Source organism: Lagenorhynchus albirostris, chromosome X, assembly GCF_949774975.1.
Source record: "Lagenorhynchus albirostris chromosome X, mLagAlb1.1, whole genome shotgun sequence".
In the NCBI taxonomy this organism is placed as follows: Eukaryota; Metazoa; Chordata; class Mammalia; order Artiodactyla; family Delphinidae; genus Lagenorhynchus; species Lagenorhynchus albirostris.
In genome coordinates, this window is record NC_083116.1 from 79,610,350 (window position 1) to 79,634,060 (window position 23,711).

The window sequence follows — 23,711 nt, forward strand, 5'->3', positions numbered from 1 at the left end:
TTTTGATATATTTCCTTCCCATCTTTTTTTTCTATGTGTCTAAAAACAACAACAACAAAAAAAAACTAGGGTGGCTGAATCTTTATATCTGTCTCCTTCAACTTCTGCCACTTCTTGATGGATAGATATAATTTTATGTCCTTATTTTTCACTAAAAATTATATCATTATCATTTCTCTAAATCATTTACTATTTTAATTATTATGTTTTATGGTTGTCATATGGATTTACCATAATTTTTTATGTTTTTTATTTTTTAATTATAAAATAAATACATGGTCATAATAAATGTTTAAACACATATGGAAATGTAATAAAGTTTAGCACTCTTTTTCCTTCTCTGTTGCTCCTAAGCTGTGTGAGATAATCAGTATTAATTAGGTGTGCCTCTTTCTGTACTAATCTTAAGCTCATATAAACATATATACACATAAGACTTTATTTTTATTTAGAAAAATTATATTATACTATACATTATATTATACATATTACTCTCTAACTTGCTTTTTCTTTAACTTGCTTTTTCAACTTGCTTTTTCTTTATACATATTACTCTGTAACTTGCTTTTTCAAACATAATTTATCATAAGTAACTCTCCAGTTGAAGAATACAGAATCTAATATAACTCATTGTATCAGTCAGGGTTCAACAAGAGAAGCATAACCAATAGAAGATGTATTATTATTAAGAGATTTATTATAAGGAATTGCCTTATGTGATTGTGAAGCCTGGCTAAGCAACTCCAGGCAGTCAGGAATCAAAGATCATGGGCAGGCTTGAACTCATGAGCATAGGCCAAAGCTGTCATCTATAGGGCTTGTAAGTCTGAAGCTGTGTGGCAAAATTTCTTCTCTTGGGGGAGACCTCAGCCTTTCTTGTTTTTTTTTTTTAAGTGGCAAAAACACTTACCATGAGCTCTATACTTTTCACAAATTTTTAAGGGCACAATATAGTAATGTTAGCCATAGGCTCATTGTTGTACAACAAGTCTCTAGGACTTATTCATATCTTGTGTAAATGGAACTTTATAGCTATAGAAAAGCAGCTTCCCATTTTCCCCTCCTTCCAGCCTCTAGAATCACCATTCTGCTCTCTGTATCTATGAGTTTGACTAGTTTAGATGCTTCATATTCATACAAATACAGGATTTGTCCTTCTGTGACGGCATTATTTTAATTAGCAAATGTCCTCCAGATTCATCCATGTTGTCACATATGGCAGAATTCCCTTCCTTTTTAGGGCTGAATAATATTCCTGTATGTGTGTGTGTGTGTGTGTGCGTGTGTGTGTGTGTGTGTGTGTGTGTATACAAAAATACATACCACATTTTCTTTATCCCTTTATCCATCCTCAGACATTTAGATTGTTTCCATATCATGGCTATTGGGAATAATGCTGCAATGAAGCTAAGAGTACTGATATCTCTTCAAGATCCTGATTTCAGTTATTTTGGATATATACCAAGAAGTGGGTTACTGGATCATATGTTAGTTCTATTTTTAATTTTATGAGGAACCTCCATAATGTTTTCCATAATGACTAAATCATTTTAATTCCCAACAGTTTACTGTGGTTCCAGTTTCTCCACATTCCTGCCAATACTTATTATCTTTTGTTTCTTTGATAATAGCTCTCTAAACAGGAGTGAGGTGATATTTTATTATGGTTTAGATTTGCATTTCCCTGATGATTAGTGATGTCCTTTTTTATATACCTGTTGGCCATTTATATGACTTATTTGAGTACATGTCTATGCAAGTCCTTTGCCCATTATTTTTAATCAAGTTATTTGTTTTTTTGCTATTGAGTATAGAAGTATCTTATATATTTTGGAAATTAACCCCTTATCGGATATATAGTTTGCAAATATTTTCTCCCATTGCATAGATTGCATTTTTAATCTGTTGTTTCTTTCCTTTGCTGTACTGAAACATTTTAGTTTGATGTAGTCCTATTTTTCTACTTTTGTTTTGTTGCCTATGCTTTTGGTATCATATCCAAGACATCATTGTCAAGATTTTTCCCTCTTTTCTTCTAGGAGTTTTACAGTTTCAAGTCATACATTTAAGTCTTCAGTGCACTTTGCATTGATTTTCATGTATGGTGTAAGGTAGAAGTTCAATTTCGTTCCTTTTCATGTGGATATCCACTTTTCACAGAACCATTTGTTGAGTAAACTATATTTTCCCCATTGTGTACTCTTGGCAGCCTTGTCAAAGATATGTTGACTGTATATGTGTGGGTTTCTTCTGGGCTCTCCCTCATGTTCAATTGGTCTATATGTCTGTATTTATGCCAGCACCATACTGTTTTAATTACTGTAGCTTCATAGTATATTTTGAAACAGGAATTGTGATGCCTCCAGCTTTGTTCTTCTCCCTCAAGATTGCTTTAGCTATTATGGGTCTTTTGTGTTTCCACATGAATTCTAGGATTGATTTTTTTGTTTCTTTAAAAAATGCCATTGGGGTTTTGATTGGATTGCATTGAATCTGTAGATGACTTTGGGTGTGAATGGGCATTTAACAACATTAAGCCTTCCACTACAAGAAAAGTAAACTGCAGACCAATATCCCTAACAAAATACATGGGAAAATCCTCAATAAAGCACTAGTAAACAAAATTCAACAGTACAATAAAAGGATCATACACCATGACCAAGTGGGATTTATCCCTGGGATACAAGGATTGTTCAATATATATAAATCAATTAATGTGATACACCACACTAACAAAATGAAGGAAAAAAATCACACGATCATCTTTATAGAGGCAGAAAAATCATTTGACACAATTCAACACCCTTTTATGATAAAAACTATCAAGGTATAGAAGGAAATTACCTCAACATAATAAAGGCCATGTATGGAAGGCTCACAGCTAACATCATAGTTAATGGGGAGAAGCTGAAAGCTTTTTCTCTAAGATCAGGTACAAGAAGGATGCCCACTTTCAACACTTCTAGTCAAAATAGTAGTGGAAGTCCTAGCTAGAGCAATTAGGCTTAATTAATTAATTAATGCCTCCAAATCAGGAAGGAAGAAGTAAAATTATTCCTGTTTCCAGATAACATCATCTCATGTATAGAAAACCCTAAAGACTCCACCAAAAGCTCTTACATCTAATAAATGAATTCAGTAAATTAGTAGGATACAAAGTCAACACAAAAAAGAAGTTGTGTTTCTATACACTAACAACAACCTCTCTGAAAAAGAAATTAAGCAAACAATCCCATTTACAGTTGCATCAGAAAGAATATAATACTTAGGAATAAACTTAACCAAGGAGGTAAAAGACTGGTACATGGAAAACTACAAAATATTGCTGAAAGAAATTAAAGAAGACACAAATAAATAGGCATTCTGTGTTCATGGAACAGAAGACAATGTTGATAAAATATCCATTTTACTGAAAGCCATCTGTAGACTCAATATGATCCTATTAAAACTCCAATGACATTTTTTACAGAAATTGAAAAAAAGGACAATCCTAAAATTCACGAGGATCCACAATACACCCATGAGAGAGAAGAACAAAGCTGGAGGCATCACAATTCCTGATTCTAAATATATTACAAAGCTACAGTAATTAAAACAGTATGGTGCTGGCATAAAGACAGACATATAGACTAATGGAATAGGATAGGGAGCTCAGAAATAAACCTACATGTATATATTCAACATATCTTCAACAAGGGTCCCAAGAATACACAATTGGGAAAGGATAGTTTTTCAATGAATGGTGTTGTGAAAACTGGATATCCACATGCAAAAGAATGAAATTGAACTCCTACCTTATACCATACATGAAAATCAGTTCAAAGTGAACTGAAGGCTTAAACATATGATTGGAGACTGTAAAAATACTAGAAGAAAACATTGGAGAAATACTTCTTGACATTGTTCTTTGGCAATGATTTCTTGAATATGACACCAAAAACATGGACAGCAAAGCAAAAATAGACAAGTGGGACTACATACAACGAAAAAGCTTATGCACAGCAAAGGAAAGAAACAACAGAACAAAAAGACAACCTATTAAATGGGAGAAAATATTTGCAAACCATATATCTGATAATTTCCAAAATATATAAGGATCTCCTACAACTCAATTAGCCAAAAACCAAGTAACTCAATTAAAAAATTCACAAAGAACTTGCACAGACATCTTGGTTATTTCATTAATTACTTACTTTTTGCCATTCAATTTTTTTTTCTTCTGAAAGTTTCGTTAAGTCTATATACATTTTCTGTTGTAATCACTTATCTTTGACTCATTTTTTTTCTTTTCTTTGTGTTTTTGCTTTTGGTTGTGAAATATCTTTCCACTTTATACTATATTTTATTCAACCATTCTCCATTTAACAGCCTCTTAACTCATGATCTCACTTTTTTGCCCCTCTATACATTGAAATGCATTGTTGTAAGTCTTTGTCCAAGTTTCTGACCACTTTCCTTTTTTTGCTTTTCAAAACTTTTGATATATCTTGGCAAAATTACTCTTCCAGAAAATTTGTACTAATTTATACATTTAAGAAAGGTCTATGTTTCTCATAACAAAGTCATGTATTTTTTATGTTATAGGCTTTGAAATTTCTGAAAATCAGAAGAGGCAGGCTGCAATGACTGTGAGAAAAGTCCCAAAACAAAAAGGTAAAACTGCCTTTAACTACAAACTCCCTGACTTCACCCACTCTCGTTGTGAGACTGAGAAGCCATAGGCTATGTGCTTGCATATTCCTAGGCTTGTTTCCATGCTAAAGTTCACTTGGGGTGGTGGGAAATGACCAGATACCCAGGTGTCCCTGATGACAGTTGGCAAATGGTCTTAAAAGACTTAAGATTTAGGAGTGAATAATTTAAGGCAGTCATGTCCAAAGATAGTGCATTGGGTACAGGTAAAAATAGAACCTCCGTTTCCTTTATTTTCACTTAAATAAAAGAGAGAAACTAAACTTTACTAACAATTTTGAAACAGTTGGACAATAGTAAATTTGTAGAATTTATTAATATGTATAAATATATTAGGGTTATGTGCATAACAATTCTTTCATTGGTTTGGGAGCATTTGTGAAATCAGGAACCCCAAATCAGAATGGACAACTTCAAACTGAACCTAGACAGAAGATTCAGATAGTTATTCTCTTTTTGAACCATAAAGTATTTAAAAAAGAAAAATACCTTGGGGATCAATCTGAATATGAAATGAAGCTTTATTTTCTCATTTTTCTGAACTAGAAAAAATTAAAATGCTTAATTAAACAAAAGCTAGGAACTATCCCTTCTTTTTTTCGAGAACCTATTCAGTACCAGTCATTCTATATAAGTTCCTTCATTTCATTTTTATGGTACCCCTGAAAAGGCAGGCATTATTAGCCCCATTTTCCAGATGAAGAAACTGAGGATCTTTGGGATAAAGTGACTCTGAACTTAAGTCAGCTTGACTCCAAGTCCTCTGATCTCTCCTCTCCATCTCAGGGTTCTGATGATCCTCCATGATGGGAAAGCACAGCTCACTTTTTTGTCTTGCCTCAGTTACTGACAGCTCTTTCTATTACTGACAGCCACTATCATTGTCCCCAGGGTAGGCAATCTTTTTTTTTTTTAACATCTTTATTGGGGTATAATTGCTTTACAATGGTGTGTTAGTTTCTGCTTTATAACAAAGTGAATCAGTTATACATATACATATGTTCCCATATCTCTTCCCTCTTGCATCTCCCTCCCTCCCACCCTCCCTATCCCTCCAGACGGTCACAAAGCACCGAGCTGATCTCCCTGTGTTATGTGGCTGCTTCCCACTAGCTATCTACCTTACGTTTGGTAGTGTATATATGTCCATGCCTCTCTCTCGCTTTGTCACAGCTCACCCTTCCCCCTCCCCATATCCTCAAGTCCGTTCTCCAGTAAGTCTGTGTCTTTATTCCTGTCTTACCCCTAGGTTCTTCATGACATTTTTTTTCTTAAATTCCATATATATGTGTTAGCATACGGTATTTGTCTTTCTCTTTCTGACTTACTTCACTCTGTATGACAGACTCTAGGTCTATGCACTTCATTACAAATAGCTCAATTTCATTTCTTTTTATGGCTGAGTAATATTCCATTGTATATATGTGCCACATCTTCTTTATCCATTCATCTGATGATGGGCACTTAGGTTGTTTCCATCTCTGGGCTATTGTAAATAGAGCTGCAATGAACATTTTGGTACATGACTCTTAATGAGACTTCACTTTCCCTAGGTCCTCCCTTGTGCTCTTTTAAAGGGCTGTTTGGTTCAGAATGAGTCACCATATAAAATGATCAGATTCAAGTTGCCTGAAATTCTAGCAGCCACATAAAGCACCCTTAATTATTCCTAATGAGGTTCCTTTTCATTGAGGAGGCTGAGTGCCTGTGAAGATCTGATTTCCAGTTGAGGAGTGCACCTGGCTTGGGCCTCTGGCTAGACATGGCCTTCCTTCCAACTGTTTGTTGCTTCTTACTCTTGGGAGGCCCTCACTGGCACTTTCCCTCATCATGGAAATATGATTCACTTTAGATAGGGAATTAAAGGCAACCACTTCTAACTTCTTAGGCGTGAAAACATGATAATTTAAAAAGTAATCTGGAGTTCATAACAGTAAGTCTATGATCTGTATGAATAGTAGAATTCTTTGAGAGAATGTGCTTCTTCCTTAGAGATATGAGCCCCAGCCACCTGGACAGTCCTCAGGTTACAAAGTGGTTACTGTCCTACTGGCCCACCTCTGTCTCCTGGAGGCTCTCACCTCCTGAGCTTCTCTCACTCTGAATTCCTCCACTGTCTCTACCACACTAACCTTCATGATGGGATGGTGTTCCTTTACTTCAGCCCAAGTTCCCTCAAGTCTATCTGAGACTGGCTTATCTTTTCACTGAGAAACCATAAAGCAGAGGAACATGCACAAAGCAATGAACTAGAAAACAATCCTACTCGCTCATACCAAACCTTTGTGTCAGGTTCCTTCTCTGCCTTGTCTCAAGGCTATCCCTTGCATGTCTTCTCTTGTCTCCCAATATTTAAACAATGGTTCACCTAAACAGCTTTCCATGTTTAATAGCAATCCTGAAGTCTTCAAAGAAACTTATCTAGTCTCAAACTTCACAGAATTCCTAAAAATTGATTCCCTTATTTCTATTTCGAGTTTTCAAGGCTCTCCTAGTCCAGGGCTGTGGTAACTGATATATTTTGAGACTCAAGGGCACTACACATGTAGAAGTGATTGTACAGCTTAGTAGTACAATAGTTTTATCATATACATAGGAAGAGCAAGAAGGGAGTTCTCTCAGATACCTGAGAAAGCCAGCTTTCTTAATCCTGCCAATAACTCCTTCCTGGAAGTGATGGGGAGCATTGTTGTTAGGATTTCTCTAGTTCAGATTTAATACAGATTCCAACACAATCTGTAATGCCATGGGACCTTATTAACTCAGTCTACTTTTCTAGAGAAGGGGAAGCCTGGCTGGAAGAAAAGCAGAGAGAACAGAGCCTAGCTCCAAGGGAGGCCTTTTCACTTTACATTTGCCTTTTTACACTGCATTGTTTTTAAGAATTGATATATAACTTCTTGAGAGTTGGTTGCTAATTCCTGGTTCATCAACCCATTTCAGTTTGTCATCATGGAGCTCCCTAGGGCCATGAGTACAGTCCCAATCTCCAGAGGCTTTAGGGCCAGCTCAAAATCAAATGAGTACCCCAGAATAACTAAAATAAACTTGAAATAGAATAAAGTTTGAATAATAAGTCTACCCTGATTTGAAAACTAATTATATAGCTACAATAACCAAGACAGTTTGGTGTTCGTAGAGGGATAGACATGTTAGATCAATGGAACAGAATAGAGAAACCAAAAACAGACCTACACAAATATGCCCAACTGATTTTTCACAAAGGTACAAAAGCAATTCAGTGGAGGAAGGATGCCTTTTAAACAAATGGCACTGAAGCAATTGGGCTTCCACAGGCCGAAAGTAAAAATAATCTCAACCTAATTTCACACCCTATAAAAATTAACTCAAAATAGATAATGAACTTAAATTTAAAGCTACAAAACTTTTAGAAAACAGTAGGAGAAGATCATCAGGATTTAGGTCTAGGCAAAGAAGTTCTTAGAACTGACACCAAAAGCTTGAACTATAAAATAAAAAATTGATAAAATTAACCTCATCAAAATAGAAAATTTTGCCCCATGAAAGACCATGTAAAGAGGATGAAAAAACAAGCTACAGGCTAGGGAATATATTTGCGAACCACGTATCTGACAAAACATTGGTATCTAGAATATATAGAGAACTCTCAAACCTCAATAGTAAGGGCTTCCCTGGTGGCACAGTCGTTGAGAATCTGCATGCCAATACAAGGGACACGGGTTTGAGCCCTGGTCTGGGAAGATCCCACATGTCGCAGAGCAACTAGGCCCATGAGCCACAACTACTGATCCTGTGCATCTGGAGCTTGTGCTCCACAAGAGAGGCCACGACAGTGAGAGGCCCATGCACTGTGATGAAGAGTGGCCCCCACTCGCCGCAACTAGAGAAAGCCCTTGCACAGAAACTAAGACCCAACACAGCCATAAATAAATAAATAAAATTTTAAAAACTCAATAGTAAAAACAAACAAACTACACACTTCAATTAGAAAATGGGCAAGACAGATAATTCACTGAAGAGGATATATGGATATCAGTTACACACATGAAAAGATGTTCAACATTATTAATCATTGGAAATATGTAAATTAAAACCACAATGAGATGTCATTACATATCTATTACAAAGGCTAAAATAGAAAAAAATTGTGAAAACACCAAATGTTGGCAAGGGTGCATGGAAACAGAATCATTCATACCTTGCTTGTGAGAATGTAAAACAGTACAGCCACTATTTTATGTAATAGTTTGGTAGTTTCTTAAGACATAAAACATACAACTACCAAATGACCCAGCAATGACACATCTGGGCATTTATCCCAGAGAAACAAAAACTTATTGTCACTTAAAAACTTCTAAACAAATACCCATAGCAGCTTTTTCATAATAGCCCAAACTAGAAACAACATAGATGTCTTTCAATGGGTGTAATTAAGCAGATTCTGGTACATCTATACCATGGAATATAACACATCAATAAAAAGGAGCCAACTATTGGTACATAAACCAACTTGGGAGAATTTCTAAGGATTCATGCTGATTGAGAAAAGCCAACATCCAAAGGTTACATATGGTATAACTCCATTTATATAACATTCTTCAGATGATATAATTTGGAAATAGGGAACATATTAGTGCTTGCCAGGGGTTAAGGAGGGAGTAGGGAAAGGAAAGAAGTGAGTGTGGTTATAAAAGAATAACACGAGTAATCCTTGTGATGATAGAAATGTTATGACTCTTGACTGTATCCTGTAACAATGTTAATATCCTAGCTGTAATATTGTAATATAGTTTTGCAAAATGCTATCATTGGAGAAATTGAGTAAAGGGTGCAAGGTATATCTCTATATTTTCTCTTACAACTGCATGTGAATCTACAATGATCTCAAAATAAAAAGCTTAATTTAAAAAATAAAATGAGCACTCCCCAAATTCCCTCCCTAATATCTACATATAATTGTTTGGCCTCTGGAACACTTGTATTTTTGACACTTACCACCTTTGAAAACTGACAACATCCTCAAAATGACAAAATAGTTTTCTACTGTCATCTCCCTAAAGAACACAGATTTTCACCAACAGATGAGAGTTTTTTTGTAAAAGTCTGGGAGTCCAGTGGAGAAGTTCCAGACCAAATAATCTATGATTGGATGTATAGATGAGGCCAGTCAATAAAAACTGGAGGAGGTGACAGCAACACAAGACTAGAAGGAATATGAAAAATCAAGGAAACAAGACATCATCAATGGAATGCAATAATTTCCAGAAGCTGACACACAAAGACCAGGAGATCTGTGATTTGCATGATAAACAATTCAAAATCGTTGTTTTAAGGAAGCTCAATGAGCTACAATAGAAACAATTCAACAACATCAGGAAAACATCATGAACAAAATAAGAAATTTAACAGAGTAGAAATCATAAAAAGAACCAAACAAGTTATAGAGCTGAAGAATACAATGTATGAAATGAAAAATACAGTAGACAGCATCAATAGCAGACCTGATGAGCCAGCAGAAAGTATCTGTGAAGTCAAAGAAAGATCATTTGAAATTGACTAGTCAGAGTAGGAAAAAAAAAAAGAATCTAAAAGAGTGAAGTATGCCTGTGTGACTTATAGGATAAAATTAAGATTAACAATCTACAAAATATTGGAGTCCCAGAAGAAGAGAGGGAGAAAGGGGAAGAAAGATCATTTAAATAAATAATGACTAGGACTTCCCAATTCTGGGTAGATATTTGAATATCTAAGTTCATGTGGCTCACTGGTCTCCAAACAATTCAACCCAAAATGGTCTTCTCTAAGATACATTATAATAAAGCTGTCTAAAATCAAAGACAAAAAGAGAAGGTTAAGAGCAGCAAGAGAAAAAAACGAATCTCATATGCATGGGAACCTGCATAAGGCTATCAGCAGATTTCTCAACAGAAACCTAGCAGGCAAGGAGAGAGTGGAATGATATATTCAAAGTACTGAAAGAAAATAACACCCAACCAAGAATGCTGTACCCAGAAAAGTTGTCTTCAGAAATTAAGGAGAGAAAAAGAATTTTCCAGACCAAAAAAAAAAAAAAAAAGCTGAAAGAGTTAATCACCACTAGATTTGTCTTACAATAAATGCTGAAGGTTCTTCAAGCTGAAATGAAAGTATGCTAATTAGTAACACGAAAACGTGAAGAAGAAAATATGACAGGGGCAGGAGACAAGATGGCAGATTAGAAGGACTTGAGCTTATCTCCTCTCACAAAAACAACAAAATCAAAATTAACTGCTGAATAACCATCGACAAAAAAGACCCCAACCTACCAAAATATGCACTCTACACCCAAAGACAAAGAGGAAGCCACAACGAGATGGTAGGAGGGGTGCTTCTGCAATATAATCAAATCCTATACCCACCAACTGGGCAACCCACAAACTGGAAAATTAATATATCACAGAGGTTCTCCTACAGGAGTGAGAGTTCTGAGCCCCACATCAGTCTCCCCAGCCTGGGGGTCTGGCAATGGGAAGAGGAGCACACAAAACATTTGGCTTTGAAGGCCAGTGGGCTTGAGTCTAGGAGTTCCACAGGACTGGTGGAAACAGACTACACCCTTGGAGGGAGCACACAAGGTTTCACATGCACTGGTACCCAGGGAAAAGCAGTGACTCCATAGGATCCTGGGTCAGACCTACCTGCGGGCCTTGGAGAGTATCCTAGGGAGGCAGGGGTCGGCTGTGGGTCACTGTGGGGACAAGGACACTGGTGGTGGGGTCTCCAAGGAATATTGATCATCATGAGCTCTCCCAGAGGTCATCATATTGACACCAAGACCTGGACAACAGCCTGTAGGATCCAGCACTTGAATGCCTCAGACCAAACAATGAACATGGTCAGAACACAGCCCCACCCATCAGCAGACAGGCTGCCTAAAGTTGTCCTGAGCCAACAACCACCTATAAACACACCATTTGCCATGGCCTTACCCCCAGAGGGACAAGATCTAGCTCCACCCACCAGTGGGCAGACACCAGTCTCTCCCACCAGGAAGCCTGTATAAGCCACTGGTCCCACCTCACCCAGCAAGGTGCAGACACCAGAAGCAAGAAAAGCTACAATCCTGCAGTGTGAGGAACGGAGACCACAAAGACAGAAATCTAAACAAAATGAGATGGCAGAGAAATATGTTCCAGAGGAAAGAACAAGATAAAACCCCAGAAGAACAGCTAAGTGAAGTGGAGATAGGCAACCTATCTGGAAAAGAATCCAGAGTAATGAGAGTAAAGATGATTCAAGATGTCAGAAAAAAAAATGGAGCACAGACCAATAGGATACAAGAAATGTTTAATAAAGCGCTAGAAGCTTAAAAGAACAAAGATTAAACAATACAATAACTGCAATGAAAAATGCACTAGAAGGAATCAATAGAAAAAGTGAGGCAGAAGAACAAATAAGTGAGCTGGAAGACAGATTGGGGGAAATTGCTGCTGCAAAACAGAATAAAGAAAAAAAGAATGAAAAGAAATGAGGACAGACTCAGAGACATCTGGGACAACATTAAATGCAAAAACATTTGCATTATAGGGGTCCCAGAAGGAGAAGAGAGAGAGAAAGGTCCTGAGAAAATATTTAAAGAGATAATAGCCAAAAACTTCCCTTACATGGGAAAGGAAACACCCACTCAAGACCAGGAAGTGCAGAGAGTCCCATACAGGATAAACCCAAGGAGGGACATACTGAGGCACATATTAATAAAATTGACAAAAAAGGCAGAGAAAATATTAAAAGCAACAAAGGAAAAGCAACAAATAACACACAAGGGAATTTCCATAAAGTTATCAGCTGATTGTTCAACAATAGCTCTGCAGCCCCAAAGGGAGTGGCACGATATATCTAAAGCCATGAAAGGGAAAAAACACAACCAAGAATACTCTACCAAGCAAAGCTCTCATACAGATTCCATGGTAAAACAAATGCTTTACAAAAAAAAGCTAAGAAAATTCACCACCACCAAACCAGCTGTACAACAAATGCTAAGGGGAATTCTCTAGATGGAAAAGAAAAGACCACAACTAGAAACAAGAAAATTATGAATGGGAAAGTGCAACAGTAAAGGCAAACATACAGTAAAGGTAGGCAAGCATCCACACAAAATATGATAACAAAAACAGCAATAGTGAGAAGAGGAGCATACAAATGCAGGATATTGGAAATCCATTTAAAATTAAGAGACCAGCAACTTTAAAAAACCTTGTATATATGTAGTCTGCTATATCAAAACCTCATGGTAAGTGGAAAGCAAAAATCTAGAACAGATACAAACACACAAAAAAAGAAAAAGCAATCCAAACACAACAATAAACATAGTCATCAAATCACAAGAGAAGAGAACAAAAAGGGAAGGGAAGAAAAAAGGACTACAGAAACTAGTCCAAAACAATTAACAAAATAGCAATAAGAACATACAGATCAGTAATTATCTTAAATGTAAATGGATTAAATCCTCAAACAAAAAGCCATAGACTGGCATAATTGATTTAAAAAAGAAAAAGAAGACGTGGTATATATATGCAATGGAATATTACTCAGCCGTAAAAAGGAACAAAATTGGGTCATTTGTAGAGACATGGATGGACCTAGAGACTGTCATACAGAGTGAAGTATGTCAGAAAGAGAAAAACAAATATCATATATTAACACATATATGTGGAATCTAGAAAAATAGTACAGATGAACCAGTTTGCAAGGCAGAAATAGAGACATAGGTGTAGAGAACAAATGTATGGACACCAAGGGGGAATGGGGGTTGCATGAATTGGGAGAATGGGATTGACATATATACACTAATATGTATAAAATAGAAAACTATCAAGAACCTGTTGTATAACAAAGGGAACTCCACTTCGCTGTGCAGTAGAAACTAACATGACATTGTAAAACAACTATATCCAAATTAAAAAAAAAAAGACACATATATGCTGTCTACAAGAGACCCACATGAAATCTAGAGACACATACAGACTGAAAATGAGGGGATGGAAAAAGGTATTCCATGCAAATGGAAATCAAAAGAAAGCTGGAGTAGTGATACTCATATCAGTCAAAATAGACTTTAAAATAAAGACTGTTACAAGAGACAAAAAGGATACCACATAATGAGCAAAGCATCAATCCAAGAAGAAGATATAACAATTGTAAATATTTATGCACCCAACATAGGAGCACCTCAATATATAAGGCAAATTCTTACAGCCATAAAATGAGAAATTGACAGTAACACAATAATATCGGGGCAATTTAACACCCCATTTTCATCAATGGACAGATCATTCAGACAGAAAATCAATAAGGAAACAAAAGCTTAAATGACACATTAGACAAATGGACTTAATTGATATTTATAGAATATTCCATTTAAAAGGAGAAGATGCACATTCTTCTCAAGTGCACATAGAACATTTTCCAGGACAGATAACATGGTGTACCATACAGTAAGCCTCATTATATTTAAGAAAATTGAAATTATATCAAGCCAGCACTCCAACTGCAATGTTAAGATTAGGAATCAACTACATGAAAAAAAAACTGCAAAAAGCAGAAACATGTGGAGGCTAACTATATGTTACTGAACAACAAATGGATCACTGAAGAAATCAAAGAGGAAATTCAAAACTACCTAGAGACAGACGAAAATGAAAACACGATGATCCAAAACGTATGGGATGCAGCAAAAGCAGTTCTAAGAGTGAAGTTTGTAGCAATGCAGTCTTACCTTAGGAACCAAGAAAAATCACAAATAAACAACAAAAATTTACACCGTAAGCAACTAGAGAAATAAGAACAAACAAAACCCAAAGTTAGTACAAGGAAAGAAATCATAAACATCAGAACAGAAACAAATGCAATAGAGATGATGAAAACAAGAGAAAAGACAGTGAAACTAAAAGCTGGTTCTTTGAAAAGATAAACAACATTGATAAACTTTAAGCCAGCCCCATCAAGAAAAAAAGGGATAGGGCTCAGATCACTAAAATTAGATATGAAAAAGAAGTTACTTTGGACAACACAGAAATACAAAGGATCATAAGAGACTACTACAGGCAACTATATGCCAATAAAATGGACAACCTAGAAGAAATGGACAAATCCTTAGAAAGGTAAAACCTCCCAAGACTGAACCAGGAAGAAATAGAAAATATGAATAGAGCAATCACAAGTACTGAAATTGAAACTTATTTTTAAAAATTCAGGGCTTCCCTGGTGGCACAGTGGTTGAGAGTCCGCCTGCCAATGCAGGGAAACGAGTTCGTGCCCTGGTCCGGGAGGATCCCACATGCTGCGGAGCGGCTGGGCCTGTGAGCCATGGCCGCTGAACCTGTGCATCTGGAGCCTGTGCGCTGCAACAGGAGAGGCCACAACAGTGAGAGGCCCGCGTACTGAAAAAAAAAAAAAAAAACTTCACACAAAAGTCCAACATCAGATGGCTTCACAGGCAAATTCTGTCAAACATTTAGAGAAGAGTTAACACCTATCCTTCTCAAACTCTTCCAAAATATAGCAAGGGGGGACACTCCCTAACTCATTCTACGAGGCCACCATCACCCTAATACCAAAACCAGATGCAGATACCACAAAAAAATAAAATTATAGGCCAATATCACTGAAGAACATAGATGGAAAAATCCTCAACAAAATACTAGCAAAACAAATCCAACAATATGTTAAAAGGATCAACCACTACAATCAAGTGGGATTTATCCCAGGGATACAAGGATTTTTCGTTATCCCCAAATTAGTCACTGTGATATTACCACATTAACAAATTAAAAAGTATTAAAAAATATGATTATCTCAATAGATGCAGAAAGGCTTTTTACAATTCCAACACCCATTTATGGTAAAAGCTGTCCAGAAAGTGGTCATAAATGGAACCTACCTCAACATAATAAAGGCCATATACAACAAACCCACAGCTAACATCACACTCAATGGTAAAAGCTGAAAGCATTTCCTCTAAGATCAGGAACAAGAAAAGGATGTCCACTCTCACCACTTTTATTCAAGTTCTGGGAGTCCTAGCCACAGCAACCAGAGAAGAAAAAGAAATGAGCAGGATCTAAACTGGAAAAGAAGTAAAACTGTCACTGTTTTCAGATGACGTGGTACTATACATTGATGATTCTGAAGACATTACCAGAAAACTACTAGAGCATATCAATGAATTTAATAAAGTTGCAGGATACAAAATTAACACTCAGAAATCACTTGTATTTGTGTACACTAACAGCAAAAATCAGAAAGAAAATAAGGAAACAATCCCATTTACCATCTCATCAAAAAGAATAAAATACCTAGGAATAAACCTACCTAACGAGACAAAAGACCTGTACTCTGAAAACTATAAGACTCTGATGAAAGAAATTGAAGGTGACACAGATGGAAAGATATACCATGTTCTTGGTTTGGAAGAATCAATATTGTCAAAATGACTATACTACCCAAGGCAATCTACAGATTCAATGCAATCCCTATTAATTTACCAATAACATTTTTCACAGAACTAGAACAATTTTTTTTAATTTATATGGAAACAAAAGGCTCTGTATAGCCAAAGTAATCCTGAGAAAGAAAAATGGAGCTGGAGGTATCAGGCTCCCTGACTTCAGACTATACTACAAAACTAAAGTTATCAAAAAGACCTACTGTATAGCTCAGGGAAATCTGATCAATACTCTGTAATAATCTAAATGGGAAATGAATCTGCAAAAGGATAGATACATCTGTGTGTATAACTGAATCACTCTGCTGTACACCGGAAACTAACACAAAATTGTTAATCAACTCCGATATAAAACAAAAATTTAAAAAATCATTTCCAAAAATGTGTGGTAGTGGCACAAAAACAGAAATATAGATCAGTGGAACAGAATAGAAAGCCCAGAAATAAACCCATGCACCTATGGTCAATTAATCTACGACAAAGGAGGCAAGGAAATACAGTGGACAAAAGAGAGTCTCTTCAATGAATGGTGCTGGGGAAACTGGACAGCTACATGTACAAGAATAAAACTAGAACATTCTCTAACACCACACACAAAAATAAACTTAAAGTGGATTAATGACCTAAATGTAAGACCAGATACTATAAAACTCTTTGAGGAAAACATAGGCACAACATTCTTTGACATAAGTTTCAGCAATATCTTTTTGGATCCACCTACTAGAGTACTGAAAATAAAAACAAAAATAAACAAATGGGACCTAATTAAACTTACAAGCTTTTGCACAGCAAGGAAAACCATAAAAAAAAGACAACCCACAGAATGGTAGAAAATATTTGCAAATGAAGCAACTGACAAGGGAATAAACTCCAAATATACAAACAGCTCATGCAGCTCACTATCAAAAAAAATAAACAAACAACCCAATCAAAAAGTGGGCAGAAGATCTAATAGACATCCCTCCAAAGAAGACATATAGATGGCCAAAATCACATGAAAAGATGCTCAACATTGCTAATTATTAGAGAAATGCAAATCAAAACTACAATGAGGTATTACCACAGACCGGTCAGAATGGCCATCATCATAAAGTCTGCAAACAAATGCTGGAGAGGGTGTGGAGTAAAAGGAACCCTCCCACACTGTTGGTGGGAATGTAAATTGGTACAGCCACTATGGAGAACAGTATGGAAGTTCTTTAAAAAACTAAAAATAGAGCTACCATATGATCCAGCAATCCTTCTCCTAGGCATATATCCAGAGAAAACCATAAATCAAAAAGATACATGAAGCACCGAGCTGATCTCCCTGTGCTATTCAGCTGCTTCCCACTAGCTATCTATTTTACATTTGTTAGTAGAGAGGTGGGGGGGAGATGCAAGAGGGAGGAGAGATGGGAATATATGTTTACGTATAGCTGATTCACTTTGTTATAAAGCTGAAATTAACACACCATTGTAAAGTAATTATACTCCAATAAATATGTTAAAAAATAAAAAAGAAACATTCATCCCAATGTTCATCGCAGTGCTATTTACAATAGCCAGGACATGGAAGGAACCTAAATGTTCATCAATGGATGAATGGATAAAGATGTGGTACATATATACAATGGGATATTACTCAGCCATAAAAAAGAACAAAATAATGCTATTTGAAGCTACATGGATGGACCTAGTGATTGTCATACTGAGTGAAGTAAGTCAGACAGAGTAAGTCATATATCATATGGTATTGATTATATGTGTAATCTAAAAAATGGTACAAATGAACTTATTTACAAAACAAAAATAGAGTCACAGATATAGAAAACAAACTTATGGTTACCAAAGTGGAAAAGGAGAGAGAGATAAATTGGGAGATTGGGACTGACATATACACACTACTATATATAAAATAAATAACTAATAAGAACCTACTGTATAGTACAGGGAACTCTGCTCAATACTCTGTAATGACCTTTATGGGAAAAGAATCTAAAAAAGAGCAGATATATGTATATGTTTAACTGATTCACTTTGCTATACAACAGAAACTAACACAATATTGTAAATCAACTATATTCCAATAAAAGTGAAGTAAGTCAGAAAGAGAAAGACAAATACCGTATGCTAACACATATATATGGAATTTAAGGAAAAAAAATGTGAAGAACCTAGAGGTAAGACAGGAATAAAGACACAGACCTACTAGAGAATGGACTTGAGGATATGGGGAGGGGGAAGGGTAAGCTGTGACAAAGTGAGAGAGTGGCATGGACATATATACACTACCAAATGTAAAATAGCTAGTGGGAAGCAGCCGCATAGCACAGGGAGATCAGCTTGGTGCTTTGTGACCACCTAGAGGGGTGGGATAGGGAGGATGGGAGGGAGGGAGACACAAGAGGGAAGAGATATGGGAACATATGTGTATGTATAACTGATTCACTTTGTTATTAAAGCAGAAACTAACACACCATTGTAAAGCGATTATACTCCAATAAAGATGTAAAAAAAAAAATAAGCCAAAGACCTAAGTAGACATTTTTCAAAGAAAATATTCCAACAGCCAACAGGTACACGAAAAGTACCTCAGCATCATTCATCATCAGGAAATGCAAATCAAAACCACTATGAGATATTACCTCACACCTTTCAGAAAGGCTGTTATCAAAAGACAAGTGCTGGGAAGGATGTAGAGAAAGGAGACCCTTTTATACTGTTGGTGGGAGTGTAAGTTGGTACAGCTGCTATGGAAAACAGTATGGAGGTTCATTAAAAAATTAAAAATAGAGCTACCGTATAATTCAATTCCAGTTCTGGGTATATATCTAAAGAAAAGAAATAACTATCTTGAAGAGCTATCTGTACCCCATATTTGTTACTGCATTATTCATAATAGCCAAGACATAGAAACAACCTAAGTGTCCTTTGACAGATAAATAGATAAAATAAATATATACAAACACACACAATGGAATATTATTCAGCTGTAGAAAGAGGGAAATCTTGTCTTTTCCACATTGTGGACTAACCTGGAAGGTGTTATGCTAAATGAAATAATTCAGACAAAGAAAGACAAATACTGTATGATATCACTCATATGGGGAATCTAATAAAACTGAATTTGTAGAAACAGAGAAGAGATTGATGTTTGCCACATGCAAGGGGTTTTGGGTTGGGGAAATAGGTGAATGTGGTCAAAAGGTAGAGTTTCAGTTATAAAATAAATGAGGTTGAGGAAGTAACATACGGCATGAAGACTAAAGTTAGCAAAACTGTATTGTATATTTGAAAGTTGCTAAGAGAGTAGATTGTAAAAGTTCTCATCAAAAGAAAAAACGTGTAACTATGTGAAGTGATGGATGTTAAGTGACCTTAATGTGCTTATCTTTTTGCAGTATATACATATATCAAATCATTATGTTGTACACCTTAATCTTATACAATGTAATATGTCTATTATTGTCTCAAATTAGGGAAAAATACAAAATCTGAGCAGACAAATAACAAGTGAGAAGGTTGAATCAGTAGTCAAACCTCCCAACAAAGGAAAGCCCAGGAACAGATAGATGGTTTCACTGGTGAATTACATGAAACATTTTAAAAAGAATTAACAACAGTCCTTCTCAACTAGTCAAAAACCTAAAAGGAACACTCTCAAACTCATTTTATGAAGCTAGCATTTCCCCAATACCAAAGCTGGATAAAGATATTACTAGATATCCTTGATGAATATAGATGTAAAAATTCTCAACAAAATACTAGCAAACCAAATTCAACAGCACATAAAAGGATCATGCATCATCATCAAGTGGGATTCATCTCTAGGATGCAGGCATGGTCTACATATGCAAATCAATAAATGTGACACACCACATTTATAGAATGAAAGATAAAAATCACATGATCACCTCAATAGATGCAGAAAAAGCATTTTACAAAATTCAACATCTTTCGTGATAAAAATTCTCAATAAATTGGGTATACAAAGAACATATCTCAATATAATCAATGCCTTTTATGACAAGCTCACCGCTAATAACAATACTCAGAGGTGAAAGTTTGAAAGCTTTTCCTCTAAGTTCAGGAATAAGACAAGGATTCCAAACCTCACCACTCCTATTCAGCATAGCTCTTGAAGTCCTAGCCAGAGCAGTCAGGCAATAAAAAGCAATTAAAGTCAGAAAGTGAGAAGTCAAATTGTCTCTGTTTACAGATGATATGATTTCATACATAGAAAACTCTAAAGACTATCCCAAGAAATAATAATATTAGAATAATAAAGGAATTCAGTAATGTTTCAGGATACAAAATCAGTGTACAGAAATCAGTTGTGTTTCACTAACAACAAACATCCAAAGGAGAAATTAAGGACATGATCCCCTTTGCAATAGCACAAAATAGTAAAGTACTTAGGAATAGGTTTAACCAAGAAGGTTAAAGATCTGCACATTGAAATCTAGGAGACATTTATGAAAGAAATTGAAGAAGACACAAATAAATGGAAAGATATTCCATATTCATGGATGATAAGAATTAATATTGTGAAAATGTCCTTACTATATAAAGCCATCTGTATACTTGCTGTAATCCTTATCTCAAATTCCATGGCATTTTTCATAGAAGGAGACAAAACACTCCTAAAATTCATATGGAACCACAAAAGACCCCAATTTACCAAAGCAGTTCTGTTAAAGAAGAACAAAGCTGGGGCAATCATGCATCCCAATTTCAAACTATATTACAAAGCTATAATAATCAAAAAAGTATGGTACTAGCATAAAAAACAGCATATAGATCAATGGAACAGAATCAAGAGCCCAATTATAAACCCACACTTATGGTCAACTAATATTTGTCAGGAGGCCAAGAATATTTAGTGGGGGAAAGATAGTCTCTTTTATTAATGGTATTGGGAAAATTGAATGTTTACATGCAAAGGACTGTATTGGACTCCTATATAACACCACTCACAAAAATTAACTCAAAACTGATTAAAGACTTAAGTGTAAGACCCACATCTATAAAATTCCTAGAAGAAAACAGGGTTTTCCCTGTTTTCCCTGTACTCCTCAACATTGATCTTGGCAATGAGTTTTTGAATATGACACCTAAATCAAAAATGAGCAAGTGGGACTACATCAAACTAGAAAGCTTCTGCATAGCAAAAGACAATCAACAAAATGAAAAGGCTACCTATGCAATGGGAGAAACTTTTTTTATAAACCATACACCCAAAAAAGACACACACACACGCACACACACACATACACACTGTGGAATACTATTCAACCATAAAAAGAAGGAAATCCTGCCATTTATGGAAATATGGATGATCTTTAGGGAGTTATGCTGTGTGAAATGTCAGACAGAAAAATACAGATACAATATGTCATTTATATAAGCAATCTGAAAAAGGCAAAATTATAGAAAGAGAAAGTAGGTTGCCAGGGGTTGGGGTTGGGGAAAGTGGGGTGATGTTGGTCAAAGGGCACAAGCTTCTAGTTATATGATGAATTAGTTTGGGAGATATAATGTACAGTATGGTTAATGTAGTTAACAATACGCTATTGTATACTTAAGGTAATTGTGTGAGGTGATGGATGTGCTAACTAACCTTATTGTGGTAATTATTTCACAATATATATGTATAATGAATTATCACATTGCATACCTTAAACTTACACAACATTGTATGTCAGTTACATCTCAATAAAGCTGGAAAACAATAACAAGAACAAAAACAAAACAACAAAATACTGGCTTTTAGAAAAGAAGTGGTTCCTTCCCACTGAAGTGTGAATGTCTTAATATGTTATATGATGGCTTAATATGATACTACTTCCAGGGTAATGGGATCAAGTCATCAAACAAAGGCAAACAGAGAAACTATAATGTTGAAATTTCAGACACTGACCAGCAGATGAGAAAGGTATTTGGGAGCAGCAGAGAGATCACCCTTGCATTCTGAATCATATGCTGTGTTCCTCAGCCTATTCTGTTCTGAATAGAGATAAGGATTAAAAGTGGGCACTAGGTGCTTTGAGAATCCCCTTACTACTTAATTTATACCATTTCCCTTTGATCTCCCGTCTACTCTAGGTGTCACCTCTGCTCGCTCAGTTCCTCCTTCCTACCCACCACCGCAGGACCCGTTAAACCAGGGCCAGTACCTGGTCCCTGATGGCATCGCTCAGTCGCAGGTCTTTGAGTTCACCGAACCCAAGCGCAGCCAGTCACCATTCTGGCAAAACTTCAGCAGGTTAACCCCCTTCAAAAAATAATACCAACAGGGAGGCAGATAATTTTAAAATAAAGTAAATAAAATTATATTTATAGATGGACCTTTTTTCGGAGAAGCACTGTTGAAATTTATATATATATATATATATATATATATATACACACACACACACACACACACACACATACACACACACGCATACACAGACGCACACAGGACCTTGAGTGTACACACACACACACACACACACACACACACACACACACACACACACACGCAGAAGGACCAAAAATGTTTTCTGTTGTTTTGGGGAAGTAAAATCTGTAGTTGGTAGGAAGAAGTACCAATGAATTCCAAACACATGATCCCTTCTTAAAATGTTTTCCATTCTTACCCTGTCCCCCTCCCCTTTACTTTCAGAAAATGACATTTCTATTTGTTCCTTTTCTTGTTGAGATAATCTTTTTGCTCTCCTGTGAGTGATTCATTGACTTGTCATTATTAACATAGATGTGTTTGTATTGTTTTTTAGTTACCTGATGATACTGATGCTGATGACTTTTGAATTTAATTTGATGTGGTAGAGTTTGGGAGTTTTGAATTTCTTTTTTTCCTTTTCCTTTTCACTGGGTAAAGGGAGGATCCCCTTCCTCCACTCCCTCAACTGATCATCTGCGAATTATTTCTGCAGCCCTGCAGTTGCCCCAAATAGCCTTTTCCCTGCATCTTCTGTCCTCAGTCATGCCAGTCTGGACATGCTCTGTTGTGCCCTGTGACATAAGTGCTCAATATTTCTATTGCTTTCACTGTGTTTTAGGTGTTGTAGAGGGATCGAAACTAAACAGAAGCAAGGGAATGTCAGAGTAATGATGCTGGAGAAGACTTCTGTTCAGGGAGCATTCTGCATTTGGGCTATTTCTTCTGCTAGCACTGGGGATTCCCATGTTGCAGCACTGCTGGGTCATGCCAGTTTTGTATCTGGGGTTTTTGGGTCAGTTTTTCTCTTCTTCATGCCACTTTGGTTATGGTGTTTCTTCTAGGCTTGTCCCTCCCCTAAACTAAAAAATCTGAACTAGAAGTAAAGAGGCTGAGACTCTGCCTCCTGGAGGAGGGATTCAACTGCCTCCAGTACCAAGCAGGTTTAGAGTAGGACTCCCCACTGCAATCGGGGACCTGGTACCTGCTCCCCATTGGCAGATTGTTTAGGCAGCATTGCTGGAATCTGTGAGAGGTCAAGACAGAGCCCACCTCACCAAGATCATCAACTGTATTCAAATTATTGACCTGGACAGAATCAAAGGCTGATAGTAACCTCTTATAAGAAAG

General features: G+C 36.2%; 1 protein-coding gene across 2 annotated transcripts in view; it reads left to right on the plus strand.

Moving 5' to 3' along the window:
- The window catches only part of ARHGEF9 (Cdc42 guanine nucleotide exchange factor 9), a 191,646-nt gene extending 169,167 nt beyond the window's left edge, over positions 1-22,479 (plus strand). For both annotated transcript variants that reach the window (XM_060137028.1, XM_060137027.1), the window contains exons 9-10: positions 4,585-4,653; positions 22,244-22,479. In XM_060137028.1, the coding sequence (XP_059993011.1) occupies positions 4,585-4,653; positions 22,244-22,425 (251 nt within the window). In that variant the 3' untranslated portion in view covers positions 22,426-22,479. The remainder of the gene's footprint in view (positions 1-4,584; positions 4,654-22,243) is intronic.
- The last annotated feature ends 1,232 nt before the right edge of the window (positions 22,480-23,711 follow it).